This window comes from Heliconius melpomene, chromosome 10 (genome assembly GCF_056956725.1).
Source record: "Heliconius melpomene rosina isolate 202511_hmr_F chromosome 10, ASM5695672v1, whole genome shotgun sequence".
Lineage (NCBI taxonomy): Eukaryota > Metazoa > Arthropoda > Insecta > Lepidoptera > Nymphalidae > Heliconius > Heliconius melpomene.
Genome location: NC_140398.1, coordinates 7,981,143 through 7,996,473, shown reverse-complemented (window position 1 = coordinate 7,996,473; position 15,331 = coordinate 7,981,143). Strand labels below are relative to the sequence as shown.

The following is a 15,331-nucleotide window of genomic DNA, read 5'->3' as shown; positions in this document are numbered from 1 at the left end:
GAAAGGGCTTGTCAAGCAGAATTCAGTGGACTATATAAAATCAAAATCCAAGATGGCCGCCGCTACACGATGGCGGACAAGTTAGTTTTTTCGATCCCATCAATATGGGTATCAAATGAAAGGGCTTGTCAAGTAGAATTCAGTGCACTATACAAAATCAAAATCAAAGATGGCCACTGCTACAAAATGGTGGATAATGTAGTTTTCAATCCCATCAATATGGGTATCAAAATAAAGGGCTTGGTAAGTATAATACAGTATACTATACACAATTACAATATGAATCTCCCACCTAAGTCAAGATCTGGTATCCTGTCGAGGACTGTGTGGCTATAGGGTGCCTAAAAATGATACGTCGCTAGGGGTACCACCCAAGGTAAAAGGTAAAAGCGCGCCGAGAACTGTATGGCACTAGGTGGATAAAAATGATATGTCGTTAGCGTTTTCCCCTCAAGATTCAGGCACATCTTGTTGTACATAGCCTTGTCCCTCTATTGGACCTCTGGGGGGGTCGTTCGTAACATTCTCCATTAACCTTGCAATAATGAGACATCGAGCCTCATTTCAACGAATTGAATAGCATGAGAAATAAAAACTAAAAACTTAAAAATAAAAAAGTATAAAAAAAATTTTAAGTTAAACGGTTTTATATTGCAGACAAATGTACTAAAAGCTAAAAAATAATTTCATAGAAATTATGATTACTAAAATAAAATTTTGAACACTTGCTACTTACCACTAGGTGGGTGAAGTCTCACGCTATGTCTTTCAATTGTAGATATTGGACGTGCCCCACGATTAAATTTTAGTAATCATAATTTCTATGAAATTATTTTTTAGCTTTTAGTACATTTATCTGCAATATAAAACCGTTTAACTTAAATTTTTTTTTATACTTTTTTTTTTAAATTACTTTTTATTTTTTAACTCCACGATGTATCTAACATATAGCAGGGTAGGCACAGGACATCTAGAGCTCACATATTCCGTTTCTTCTTTTGCCCATTCAAAATCGCGTGTTGAGAGGTGGAACTTAACGCCGCACTTTCTCTTGCTACCAGAACGATGAAATAAAAAAAATCATTCTTCCGAGCGGTAATAGACACCACAATCGTCGCATTTATAGTTAAATGCGCTGCCACTGAATAATGATAGCTTTAAATGTATGTACATAGATGCATATGCATGCATGCTATGTTTCATTTACTTCCATTGATCTGACTCTATGTATAAGCCTTTACAATACAACAAAGTAGTTGTAAGCGAATAGAGTATAAATTGAAGCTAGCTGAAAAGGAAATACGAAACATTTGTCGAAGAGCTGAAAGGGGCGAGCGTTTCGAAATAAACTGAAACACACAGGTACCTATCAATATTACTTTTTTATCTTCGATCTTCCATATTCAGTGAAATAGGCAGAGGGAACCTAGTGTTAAGGCACTTCGGTTTAGTATTTCTATTTGAAGAATTTATTAGATTGGACGCACTAATCCTAGGAAGTACTGGTTCCAATTAAAAAAAATAATTTTGCTTTGCTGGCTGTATTAGATCATGTTAATAAGTTCGTTGATGTAACCCACTGAACCTGCGGTCACAGTTACCACAGGCAATCAGTGTATCATAACCATGTCATATACAGTTCCTAATTATTTCAATTCATCTACGCGAGCGAAGTCTGGTGACTGGTGTAAAGCTTATTTTTCAGGTTCCCCCTACTTACTATGTACGAAATATTTTCATTTACAATATGAACTATGATTCATTATAAAACAATCTCGTTAACGAAATTTGAAAAGCCATCAAGATTGTATAAAAAAGCACATATTGGAGCTACATCGATTCTACGCGCACACAATCTGTGCTAGATCAGTTAGTTTGAAACTAATCGACGTGAAAGCTTTGCTTCAAAAGTAAATGGTAAACATGGCGTTCATTGCCAGTACAATATCAATCAAAGCACTTGTTACGTTGGGTATAAAACAATTTTGTAGCCCATGTCATGTCGGATATGGTCCATTTAAATGTACAGTGTTGCATGGCGGAAATTAACGTCGTGTTTAGTCTGTTAATAATAAAGACTTGTTTGGGTTCAAGCTGTGTCCCGCACAAAGCAGGGAAGATAGAGGGAACCTGGGAGCTCAGTATTAGAACACTCCTGTCCCCATAAAGACAATTTCGTTCCCGACGCTCTGCCAATTTCTTGAAGCATCGCGTGTTGAGTGGCGGAAATAAACGCCGCGGTTTGCCACAAATTGAATAGATAAATGAAAATCATTAAATATATTTATTTCCTCGAGTGAGAATCAAACTCACAATCCATACATTACAAAGGATGATGGATTGTTTGTGACTTTCCAAATTTTTTTTAATATGTATTTCAACTCATAAATATTATTATATTCTTATTTTTTTTTCTAGAAAAAAAAGGCTAAGCTAAATAAAAAAACATTGTAAACCAGAATAGTATAACAATAGTCAACATTCACTTACTTTACGGTTAAGATCAAACAGAGTTCACTGAAAAATTAAAGGGGAGCAAGTGCAACCTGAGGCGTTGCTCGGGAAAGCTTTTGTCTCTAGTAAATACTGTAGAGATAGATTACTATAGTACAAAAGTTAAATTGTGAATATTTTTTTATATTATCCGTAGCTTTTAAATGGAATGGCAATGGCTATTTTATTTCTTTTTAGCGTTTTTATTATTACACTCAGAGGCGAGAGAGTGTTTAATTTTATTGTTTAAATGTTCAGATTTTTTAATTGAATTTTAAAGCATATTTTCAATATTTAATATAAAAGAATAAAAAGTACATAGATTATATATAGCTATTTAGCTCTTCATTGGGACAAATGGGCGTGTGGGCTCTAGCCCGTTTGCCCCCTTTTTAAATATGGAGAGATAATATGGATAATAAAGTGATTTATTACTGTAGGAAGAATATTATAACTATTTGATATTCAAATCATATACAATATTGAAGAAGCAATTTTAAGAAAAAACTATTTTCTACAATAATAATATCATTTTTCAACTTTAAAATATGTTTTAAGATTTCATTCTTAAGCTCTCTTAATTTTGCGGCCAACTACTTTTTCATTTCACGACAACTTTGCGCGGTCTGAGATTTCAGTTTATTTCAATTGCACTCGCGCTTGATACTACCCTATAAGAAAAGCATAATGAATAAAAATTGAAATGCCATTTTATCAAGCTACTAATAATATTATCTGTTAAAAGATATCATTATTTATTTTTCTTTCTCAGTTTTATGCTTTATAGAGACAGAAAGAGCTTAGTGATAAGGCACTCTGTCGTCACACACGTAAAGAAATATAAAATATTTCATTTTTTTAAATGGGAATCGAACCCACAACCTATTGTCACCACTGGCCTGAAGAAAATATTAAATATTCATATTAATACAACCTTGGCCGACAGTATATTTAAAATATAAAAAATACTGTAGAACTTTTTATTAAACCATTCTCGTGCAAAGTTTAAATAGTAGATAGTGTTCATTAAATGAAGATGGTATAATTGCACTTCAATTTTGTATTGTGAAAAATAATATTAAACAGTTGCTACCTTTCGTTTTTCTTTTCTTTTATTTTTTAAATGTTTATTTTATGGTTTTTTTAATCTGTGTTAATAGAATATTTTAAAAAAGCGACAGTTAATCCTAATAAACTATTGAGCTAGTTTATTTTCTTTTTAGTTTTATGCAGTCGGTTTGTTTGTTTTTTTTAATATTTTTTATTACAGACCACTCATTGTTTAAACAGTGTTAATTGACACAAGGCTTTTCCTTGATACTAGTATCATGGTAACTTTAGTTTTATATCCTATTCAATTTTTCTAAACGAAATATATATCTTAAGTTATTTAAATATTTTTTTATATTCTTTGAGATGGATAGAAAAATATATGTGTTAAGCTAGTAGCTTATATTATCACTACTAGGAGTGTTTCCAAGAGCCATAAAAATATTCATACGTTAACTAAAAATATTTTTTAAGCTATATACAAACACTCGTATATCATTAGATACCACAACACACGAAGCCAGTATAAAACAAATTGAATTTTGTAATGTACGAAATGAATGTCGCAGTAATGCTTAGAATGAACATAAAATAACCATTAAGACAAATGTTATAGTCTACTTTGTTTATGGTGGAAGCAATTGTATTGAATAGAGAGTCGATCAGGTAATAACACTTATTCAAAGTAAAATACTTTCTAATGGATATAGTAAGAATATATGTTTTTAAAGAAATGAGAATAATAATTAATTACCACGAGTGGGAATCCAAAGAAACAATCCAAAGAAAATTTACCAAATAATTTTGTCATTTGCTCTCAGTTTTAATAACCGAACCTTAACTAAACTTACATGATGATTCCTATTAAAAATAATTAACAAAACATTTTTCTCTCTAACAAGATTCGAACCCACAATCTACGCATTTATCGTAATGTACAAACAATAACATTTAAATATTAAAATGTACCATACACAAACTAATATGAGATCCTACCAAAGCTTTTTATTCAATCTCCATAACAAAAATTTTTACGCTTCGTATTTCATTCGTCTCGCTATTGAATCGCTCGGCGAAGGCAAAGATATCTGAAGGCTGTCAATTCTGTTGAAAAAGGTTTTTGTGGCTAAAATAAGGAAGAAAAAGATCACTATCAGCCTCACACAAATATTCTGTATGGAGAAATGTTTTTGTTAGTTTGTGTTTGAGCTAAAGCTTTACTATTTTTATAGTATAAAAGAGTAAATACGTTACTTTATTTTTTATATTTTAGTGTGTTGGGTGTAATGTAATAAAAATGTAATTATATCGTTTTTTTTAGTTTCAAAGAAACTGCTCTCATGACACTGCTAAGCTCCTACAAAGAGACCTGCTCTTTGTGTCCACTTACTTGTCATTGGCACGCCCTGGGAATCAAACCCATTTCCAACAGGCTTATATACACGCGGCACGATCACCACACTGAATATTGTTAGAACTTTTTGTGCTTTTTCAACATTAATTTGTGTATATTTTTTTAATATATATTTTTCAATAGAATCTATAACTTAATTTTTCAATAGAATAAACGATATATATGTTATATCGTTATAGCAGATATCTTAAGAATATTACTGAGTATCAATACTTACATTTAACTCAAGTACGAAATAAATAAACTTTAAGAATTTTAAGACTTTTTAAAGGTTTAAGTAGACAATCTTTCAGCATTTCAGATATTTATTTTATTTTATTAAAAAAATAAAACCTTTGTTAAAAAAATACACAGAATAATTATATCAGATTATAAATTGTATAAAAGAAGCTTTTGATTTACTACAGCACCAACATTTTTATTTTCAGTTTCGGGGATTTTAAGCTCTCAAATTAAAAACAATGACTAAAGTTTTGTTTTTCGAATTCCATATGTCATTTTTCGAAACGAAAATACGTTTTCAATTTCCTTTACAACTTTTTTTTGCAGTGAAATAAAAATGTATGAAACGCTGTATAATAAAAGTAAACTAACTATCGATTGGCAAAGTTCATTCGCATATAAAAACTACAAATGAAATCAACTTTATTCCAATACAGCTTTATAAAAATTTACGTTGATTTTAATTTTAAAAGGTGAGCGAAAAAAGTTTGTGATACAGGATACATAATTCTTCAAATTCTCCATAAAGATGGCGGTTGTGGGTTCGAATCCGAGTCGGAGGAACGCTGCATTGGGATGCAGCGTAGACCTAAGGAAGAACCTATCGTATTCTATTTTATATTTATTTTGAGCTTTTCACTGTATTCCTCATATAATGCTAGTAAAGTGCTAAGATACTTTAATTTTCGAGACATAGAGTGTCAATAGCCCGAACTCAGCTACGCACTGAATATTTAACTTAAATACGTTTCCCTTTATCAAAGCGAGACGATTTAAATAATGAATTCCTCCGAATGGGAATCAAATCTACAACCGACGGTGTACGACGCGACAGCCTCTTAATAACATTTTTTTTTCCGATGATTTCACTTCTACTATCTAATAAAGGGAAAGCTTTGTGAAAATTCTTTAAAAATAATGTAAATAATTAAATGGTATTTTTAAAGAATTAGTGAGATTCCTTAAATTATAAGGTCTCCAAGAAACATTTCTTGGTATAATCCAATGTATACGTTACCACCACCAATATATTTCTAAGTTTAATTCGACCAAAAACATAAATGTGAAATCGGAGCCAAGTTCGATGTTAAGTATTTTATGCTTTACACGCATTCAAGGAACATAATACTTTCGAGTATTTAAAGAAGTAACAAATAAGTTTAACTAATTTCATCAGAATTCCAATAAAGTTATTCAATTATTTAAATCATTCCAACTGTACGTGCCGTTTCATTAGTTTCTAGATTCAACATAAATACACTTCGCAGATTCTCTTGTAAATCTGAATCCTGCTTTAGTTGAAGTAACCTTAAATTAGAGTTAGAGTTAACTTGACAGGACACTCCGTTCTCTATTAAGAACTAGTAGATAGAGTACATTTAAATAGATTAAATTTAATTATATATGGAAAAGTAAATTTTGAGATTTTTGTTTTTTAATAAAAAAACTATGATACGAACATTTAATATGAAATGTACACGTATGTATATTTGTTTAAAACTAATATTCTCTTTGAAGTACATATTTCAGAACTCCTACACACAAATCATAACATATGGTTAGTTTAAAATATTTTAGATCAAATAATACAAAACTAATGGAAACCACAAAATTAAATATATATTTATACGTTTCAACATCACTCGCAAAACCGCATTGTTTGAGGAAGCACGCTTCATAATATACCATATATATTCTAACTTACATTCTGATGAACGTATTTAATATAAAGTAACAAAATCAACATAGAAAAAGCAATATTCTTGAATGATTCAAAAACTAATTTCCCTTTTTTCTAAAGTTTTTTTTTGGTCTATAAAGAAACAATTAAAACTTAAATGTAAACCTATACATCACTCTGTGAACGCTAAAATCAAAAATCACTCTTTCCACCACAAGTGCCTACCAAAACGTGATATCAACCCATTTCTTAAACTAAAACTCATTTCTAATACTAAAGTGAGATTAAACGTCTATTTATATACTAATTTAACAATTTAGGTTCAACATACCACATCAATAATTTGTTGCAGCGTTAGTCCAAACATGACTTCCAATGGTTCGCTCTCGTTGGCCACAGGTCGCTCTAATGTATTGTAGGACTTGAGGAGAGCTTCGAGAAGACGCTTCTCGTGAGGTCCTTGCTCCGATACTGTTGACAAAAATGTTGAATATGTAGAAAATTTGATATTTGTATTGTGAACTTTGCATAGTTTTAAACTTCTCGCTATATCCCGGATATGGCAGGACAGATGAAAGGGACTCTAGGGATTCGCCCACTGCGCCAAAACAGCATTAATTTTAAATTACATCGACTAATATTTACAAAAAAGACATTGTTCACTCAGTCTCATTAAACAAGGCGCTGTTTTGAACTGAAGCAATTAAAAGTTCAGGAAATCGATGGAAAACTGTAGGCTGTCGCGGTTAAGTGCGTAAAAAATATGTAATTAAAAAAACATAGCAAATATTTAAAAAGTTCAAATAATTCTTATGGAAGTTATTAAATCACAAATTAAATTATTTATATATTTAGTTATTAACTGTTTCTATTATATTCTCAATAATAAAACGGCAAAAACTAATTTATTAAATTTATTTAAAAAAAAAACTCGAGAATAATAAGTATTTATAAAAATAATGTCCTCCCTTATGTTAAAAGCTTAACTGAGACCATACAGTCGCACACACAACCAAATCACACATTCTACAAGTTTAATGAAAATTAAATACTAATTGGGATCTCGGAGACCGGAGTTACTTTACTACTACAAGTTAAATAGTAATTAGAAATACTACAAAATTAGTAGGTGCATTTCAAGCATGAACTTAAGCACAGTACAATACGAGTAGCCTCACAGTGAGGTAAATTGAAATGAAAAATTCCTGTATTTTAAAAAGCTTTATCTGGTGGCACGATCTTTTCTGCTTATTTTTCCACTCTGCATTTCTTTTGTTCGCGCGTTTGTACTTGCTAATTGGAGCTGCCTTCCACTCACTTTTATTGGACGTGACCGATGTAAACACTGTTTGTTCGTGGAGTAAGAATATTAGATCTCAATTTGATGAAAATTTGAAAATTCCATTTCTTTGCTCTGGTGTTGGCATAAAATAGCGTTGAGTGCCGCCATTAAATACGCAATGCCTCCAGAATTCGGCAGAAAGTAGGGAACGGAGTGTTTTAACACTAGGCTTCCTCTGCCTATCTTGCTACATGTGGAATACAGCGTGAAGCTGAAAAATAAAATTGATGAATATTTCAGTTCTCAGAACTAGGCGGCTACGTTTCTTTTTATTTACATTTCGGCTACTTTCCCCTTTTTCTACGTGTGCACTATATAATTCACGAGACACGTAACCTAACACAGGATTTACAAACGACGTACAAACCGTTCGCAACCGCGCGTTCGCAACAAATTGCGCAAATCCTTGCTGGATACTAGTAGCGACCCACTTGGAAGAGTTACGACTGGATAAAACCGTTAGCCACGCACCTGAACCTCTCGAACCAGTGAATTTATGAAAGCCCCTACAGGAGAGACAAAAAGGGCGATTTCGTTTGAACAGTCCTCGCAAGTCCAGTTCGGCTTAAAGGAGCAGCAATAAACACTCATTTCAGAGCCTTAGATCGTTCTTGCGAATGTGATATACGGAGGTGAGAACGTGACAGGTATAAATAGTGTAGTGGGATTAGTTGGTAAGAGAGAGATGGTGGGATCGTTAAGCAGGTAATTCATATCCCTGGGAATTCAAGGGCACAATGGGCCGTTTTGCGGGCTATAGTTCTAGTTTGAGTTAACAATTTTAATTAAAACACATAGGTACGAGTACGTGCTCGTTTTACGACTTAGCGCGTGTAATTCCTGTTCCGTTGTTAGAAATGATGATTTGAGTTCTAAGCTTATTGTGAAATGGTAAGCGATATTAAATATTTTATACTATGATTTTTAATATAAAACAAAAAAGTATGAAAAGTTAATGAATAATGGAAATCTTTATTACCGAGGTCATCGACTTTTGATAAGCGCGATGTTCGTGGATTTGATTTCTACTGATGACAGTGAACTTTAATGTTTCCTTTGAGTGCCTTAAGACTAGGTTATTCTTGCGTCCTCTATTCATACCTATATTATAAATTCGAAATTAACTCTGTCTGTCTGTCTGTCTGTCTTTTCCGCAATCAGGGCCAAACCGCTAATTTAATTGTGATAAAATACTCATATAGAGATACTTGAGTGTCTCGGGATACTTTTTTTACATAGGATACTTTTTTTCTCATATTTGTAATATTTTCGATGTATACCAATATATTAAAATATTTATTAATTTGACATGCAATTTATTCCGCCATGTTAATAACAACCGTTGCTAAGCGACCGTTGCTGAACAACGATTTGCAAAGTTTGTTGTTAGAAAACGTCACCCAAAATGAGCTTGCTTAACGCATCTGTCTATTGAAAACTGAAAATAATTTCATAAATATATTTAATAATTATTCGTATAATTCAAGCGGGCGTAGCCGCGTTCGAGTCCACTAGTAATAATATATGGTATACCGTGTAAAGAATGAAGCTTAAAAATCGTATAAAGAATTTTTAATATTTTTAAAGTGTTGTTCCACATTACAAAACAAATTGTACAACTAGTGCAACGACAACACTACATTACAAAGTTATAACAAGCGTAGAAGAATTTCGACGTAACTTGATGAGAACATATGGCTTAGCGGCCAGAACGCTTGCACGGTCCCTAAGAGCCGCGGGTTCTAATCTTGCTAAGTTGTAAAGTTTTATATATTTTCTTAATAAATATGAAAAAAACAAACGAAGTTAACAATATATTTATGTTCTGTTCTGTTCTTTCTATTATGGCGTTCCGAGCGTGCCAGTTGAGCACAAAATCACTATTTTTATGTTTCTAACCGAAAAAAAAACGTATGACAGTTCAGAAGTATATATCACTTCTGTCAGTCTAGCTAAAAATTCTATTAATTTATCATAAATCGATTTCGCTTCTACCATCAATAATAATAAAAAAATACTCAAATATTAGCATGAAAAACAATAACGTATACAGATTATTGCTCGCTGAAAAGCAATAACGGCAGCGCGGCTAATGCCACTGCTCCAACATAACGCCGGGGTAATGGCGAACCGAGTGAAAACTAGAGATGGGACTCGCTACGTATTTTATAACAAAAATCTGGCAACATCTGTTGTATGAAAATTATTTTTATAATATATTTTATGGTAAATATTATATTTTTTGCTTCTTGGTAAATTATCTCCACACGTTCAGTATGGATAAATAACTAGTTTCTTATTTTTTTTGGGAAATTTGATATGTTGCTATAAATTTTGTAACATACTAGTTGTCCCCCGCAATTTTGAGTGTAGCAACTTTAAGATGTTAATTCTTTTTTTGGTAAAATTGTTAACTAGTAGGCTAATTTAAAGATACCAGATAACCAATTAAGTACGTAGTATGTATTAAGCATGAAGCTTGCATTTTTTACACAGTATTTCTTTCTTTACTTTTATTGTCATTTCCATACAATTTCCAATTATTAAAGAAAAATGTATTAACTTTCACAATAATCAAAGGAACTCTGTTCAAACGGTTGCGGCTTGCGCTATATTCAGCGAACAGCCAAACGCGATACAAAATATAAACCACATGGCACTCTATTACAGAACTGTACCCTTACCGTTTTACTAGAGTTAATTAAAACGTCCATCGCATTTAAAGTGGCATTGGACTTTGACGGGCTCCACGAAAATACTTAGAACATGACCCGTGGTCGTCTCTTATTAACTTACATTTCAGTACTGTTACTGACATAACTGACATAGCCTTTGGCCTTTAAAATTGCATATTTTGACAACTTGTTTAAACTTTTTTTCTTTGAGATTTTATTTGAGGCCATTGTGGCGCAAGGATATGAACGTGTGACTGTGCATATGACGTTTGTGAGTTCTGTTCCTATTCGGGGATTGAAATATTTAAAAATTTTTCACCTCGCCTCGCTCTGGTAACAAGGCAAAGCGTGGCGTTGACTTCCGCCAATCAACATGCAATGTCTGAGCGTAATATGTTCAACGGAGCGTATAAATGAGACACGGAATGTCTTAGCACTAGGTTCGCAGGTTTACTTGCCTATTCTGTATAATAATAAAAAAATCAATATAAATTTATCATTTTATTCACTTTTTATTTATTTTTTATTTTTTAACTAAATATATTTATTTCACTTGGCATCCGTATCGCCTAGAGTTATTTATTGCGGTAAGCACTTTACAAGTATGACAATTTGTAAATGCATTGACACTAAACTATTTTCAAACGAAATACTCTGTTGAATATATTGCATGTAAGGTCAGTGTCGACTGACAGGACTGACAACGCAGAAATCATGCTCGACCATAACGTATGTAGCGCTATAATAAATAGCGCGGCCAACAGTCATTGTATTGGGTAACAAAATACAACAATGAAAAAGTTAAATCGATATGTGAAAAATGTTACAAAAATATCAGTTTATCCTGCATATAGCTTACCCTAAGTAGAAGAAATTTAGTTTTAATATATTCCATTCCCCAAATTTAGCCCAATTTTCAGTGTTGGGTGGCGTAACTCAACGCCGCTCTTTGTCTACCAAAACCGAAAATAAACAAATAAATATAACAGCCATCACGTTTACAGGCAATATTCCGCAGTGCCATGTCCCCCTAAGTAGCAATATTATAAATACCAATTAACAAAACCCCTTAAAAATCGAACCCAAAACAAACTCATAATATATTCAAACTGAGCTAATATAATAAAATATCGACAAAGTTGTTCAGGTGAGAGCCGCGTTAATTGAATCTTCGTGTCGCCAGCACGAGTAATTACGTACACTTTTAAATTACTCTTTATATTGGAATTGACTCTCCAGAGGTACGATCAAGCTATTATTCCTGTAATATCACGTTTTTTTTTTTAATAAAATTACAATGGCCTTCCATTATAAGTCAATTTGCATTTAACATTCAATCCTTTATGGAACATTTTTAAAAAATGCAGATTGCAAAATTTTAAATGGCTCGAGTTACGGCTCAATTATGATAATATTTTATTTAGTATTTTAGGATATTTATATATTATTTACCTTTTTTCATTTCTTCAACGAGGCGTTTAGTTTCCAGAGTTATCTAGACTAACCGCGGTGTTCAACTCCGACACTCAATACGCAATGTTAGTGAATCCATTTCGTTAATTATAATTTCCCGAGTAGTGGTTGAACATAGAGACTGGTTTTATTGAGGGTCTAGCTGCGCCAGAACAACATACAGATCTTTGATTGAGTAGAAAGTTGATATAAAAAATTTTTTTGCTCTCGCGATCTTTTACTACTACAAAATAAAAATATAGAAAAATAAAATACCTACAATATTAAAAAAAACAATGTATTTCAGTAATTTAATATATATATATATTTTTAAATTATTTCAGGTACTATAATAACAATTTATTATATTTAAAAGTCTAAACAAATGTTATTTTACAAGAAATATTTACAATTCTATCCAAAAAAGACAGCTCTAGCAACTGGTAAAAATTTTAAAGTAGAAATCAATGAATTAGCAGCAGCGTATTCAAGAGACTGACCGTTGCCATGGCAACATCTCAATGCCCCAATTCCCGGGAAAAATGGCCCGGGCGTCTTTTTGAAACGTTATTTTAATACTCAAAATGGTTTATATTTTGTTTTTTTTTTTACTTTATTTTTTAGTTGTAGTTTTAGTAAATTGAATAAATACTTTTTAAGTCATCGCTTCGTTCACTTTTAATCGATTTTGATTTTTTTTGTATTGTGTAGTACATATTGTGCAATTTTACAATACATTGGCAGTATTATACAATCAAAAGAAGAAAAAAATAGAAAAAAGAAGAAAATGTATAGGCTCTAAAATATTAAGTTTCAAAATTTCAAAAAATATGTAATGAAAATTATTTGTTCCCCCAAGTAGGAATCAAACCCACAACAAGTAAAGCACTGTGCAATTACAATAAACCTTTAAATTTTACACAAAATTTCGTAAATTATAATAAACGATTCGTTTCACATAATTCAATACAAATAACTTAATTCAACCAATGGACCCAATGGATTGTATTTTCCCGTCTAACAGCTTCAGAAATCCGCTTACATTTCCGTTTTAAATTGCAAACTGATATATTAAGGAAACTGTCGATTTCATCCTTAGTTGCTTATCGAATTTTGTTTAGTAATCCCAGTGGATTTTATTTTCTAGTCACGCTGTATATAGCAGAGTAGGCAGAGGTATCTTGTGAATTCTGAGGGCGTTGCATGCTGAGTGGCGAAACTCTACTCTTTTTTCTACACTTTAAGGGACTATAGACTTAAGTATATGATTATAATTTCGATTTGACAGCTACACGCCAGTCTCGAGATAAATGATCTTGACAGATGGCCAGACATACAACAATGATGACAATGATCCTATAAGGGTTCTTTCTTTACCTCCTGAGGTACAGAACTCTAAAAAATAACAAAATGACTGAGAAATATAAATAATAATTATGCAGTCACTTATCTCGAAGCAGAAACAGAATCAGAATCATAGAAAATTTTATTTTTTTTAAAAATACAGAAGTCAAATGGTTGACGCAAAATGGATGGCAAGAAAATCGCTTCTTTTGTTATACGAGCACAGCCTCGCGGGCTTATTGCCCCTGGAATAGATACATTTTATAGAAGAAATTCAATGTTTTGTTCGAAACGAAATGATCGTAGTATTAGAAATGTCAGTTATTCTCTAGATTTATTGATTAAGATTTACATATCGACGCACTTTCGAAATTCGTAAAAAATTTAGTAATATTATAACATCTACCTAATTCATTGGATCTATATCTATGTATTTTTTTCTGTAAGGATAGTTAATAATATTTCAAAAAAATATATTTTAAGAAACCGAACAAAATCGGGAGACGTTTTAGCGGGCCTTAAATTCGCACCTCTTGGAGATTCTAAAGTCCTTAGTGTGGTAACCACACTTTAAAAATATATTTTCTTATTGAAAAAGGCTATATATAACTTTTAGCACAGTTAGCCTACCCTGCTATTTGCGGGATACAGCGTGAAGCTAAAAAATTGAACCGTATAGTACTGGAATCTCAGTAAATGAACCTACAGAGGAAGTGGCTTGATCAAAGGTATTTAATATGAACCCATCCTAGTTAATTAAACTAATTTCGTGTCCTTTTAATTAGAATACTTAACATCAGTTGGGTTGTGAAAAGTGAACTTGCTAATGAGGATTTGATTGGCAGTAATTTTATCTGAGCCTTAAAAAAAAAAAATCAGCTTCACGCCGTATCCTCTACAGAGCAGAGTAAGCAGCGGGGCAACGGAGTGTCTTAACCTAACGTTAAGATACTCCGTTCTCTACTCTCCGCCTAAATCTGGAGACATTGCGTGTTGAGTAGCGGAATTCAACGCCGCGTTTGCCTCGACACCAGAGCGAAGAAATAGAAACATTTTTTTTTTACTTGTTAATAGAGCGAGCAAGGAAACAACTTGTACATTCAAGTGGCAAATGAACCTACTACCCTCGCGTTTGGCAGTCTCCGTAACATAAATATAAATATAATCTTTCCCACAAGCGAGAACGGAATTCATGACCACATTTTACAGTTCATCTTACAGTCATTATAAATATATTATATAAGTAGTTCCATAGAGAATTATTTTAAATAGATATTGCCCTTTTTTGTGATAGGTTCAGTGACGATACATCGATTAGGTGCTCAAAGGTGCTATTTTTATATTTATGTGATGAACACGAGTTATGAGCCCTATTTTGTTCTAGCAACCGAATTCTTATATACTTTTTAAATATTATATTATACTAGTTAAGCCTGCGAATTTAAATAATAATAAATTTGGATTTAAAGCTGCTGAAAAAACTATTTATGAAGGAAGAGTGAGTAGTAAGAGAGAGACAGGGGGAGACCTCGGTTGACCTTAGAGAGCACTATATCGATGACTCTGAAGGAAGGTCACGTAAAAAGAATGGAGTCCTTATACCTGGAGGACATGTACGAAGAGGTACAACATGGATGACACTTTGTGCTCTTTGGCTA

General features: G+C 32.3%; 1 protein-coding gene and 1 long non-coding RNA gene across 7 annotated transcripts in view; one reads left to right on the top strand and one right to left on the bottom strand.

The window, feature by feature from the left end:
• LOC146535409 (neuronal acetylcholine receptor subunit alpha-7-like) overlaps positions 1 to 15,331 on the bottom strand; it is a 94,266-nt gene that overhangs the window by 26,627 nt on the left and 52,308 nt on the right. For all 6 annotated transcript variants that reach the window (XM_085191798.1, XM_085191793.1, XM_085191795.1 and 3 more), the window contains exon 2: positions 7,192 to 7,331. In XM_085191798.1, coding sequence (XP_085047924.1) covers positions 7,192 to 7,331 — 140 coding nt within the window. The remainder of the gene's footprint in view (positions 1 to 7,191; positions 7,332 to 15,331) is intronic.
• The window catches only part of LOC146535410 (uncharacterized), a 50,311-nt gene that overhangs the window by 21,701 nt on the left and 13,279 nt on the right, over positions 1 to 15,331 (top strand). The window lies entirely within an intron of this gene.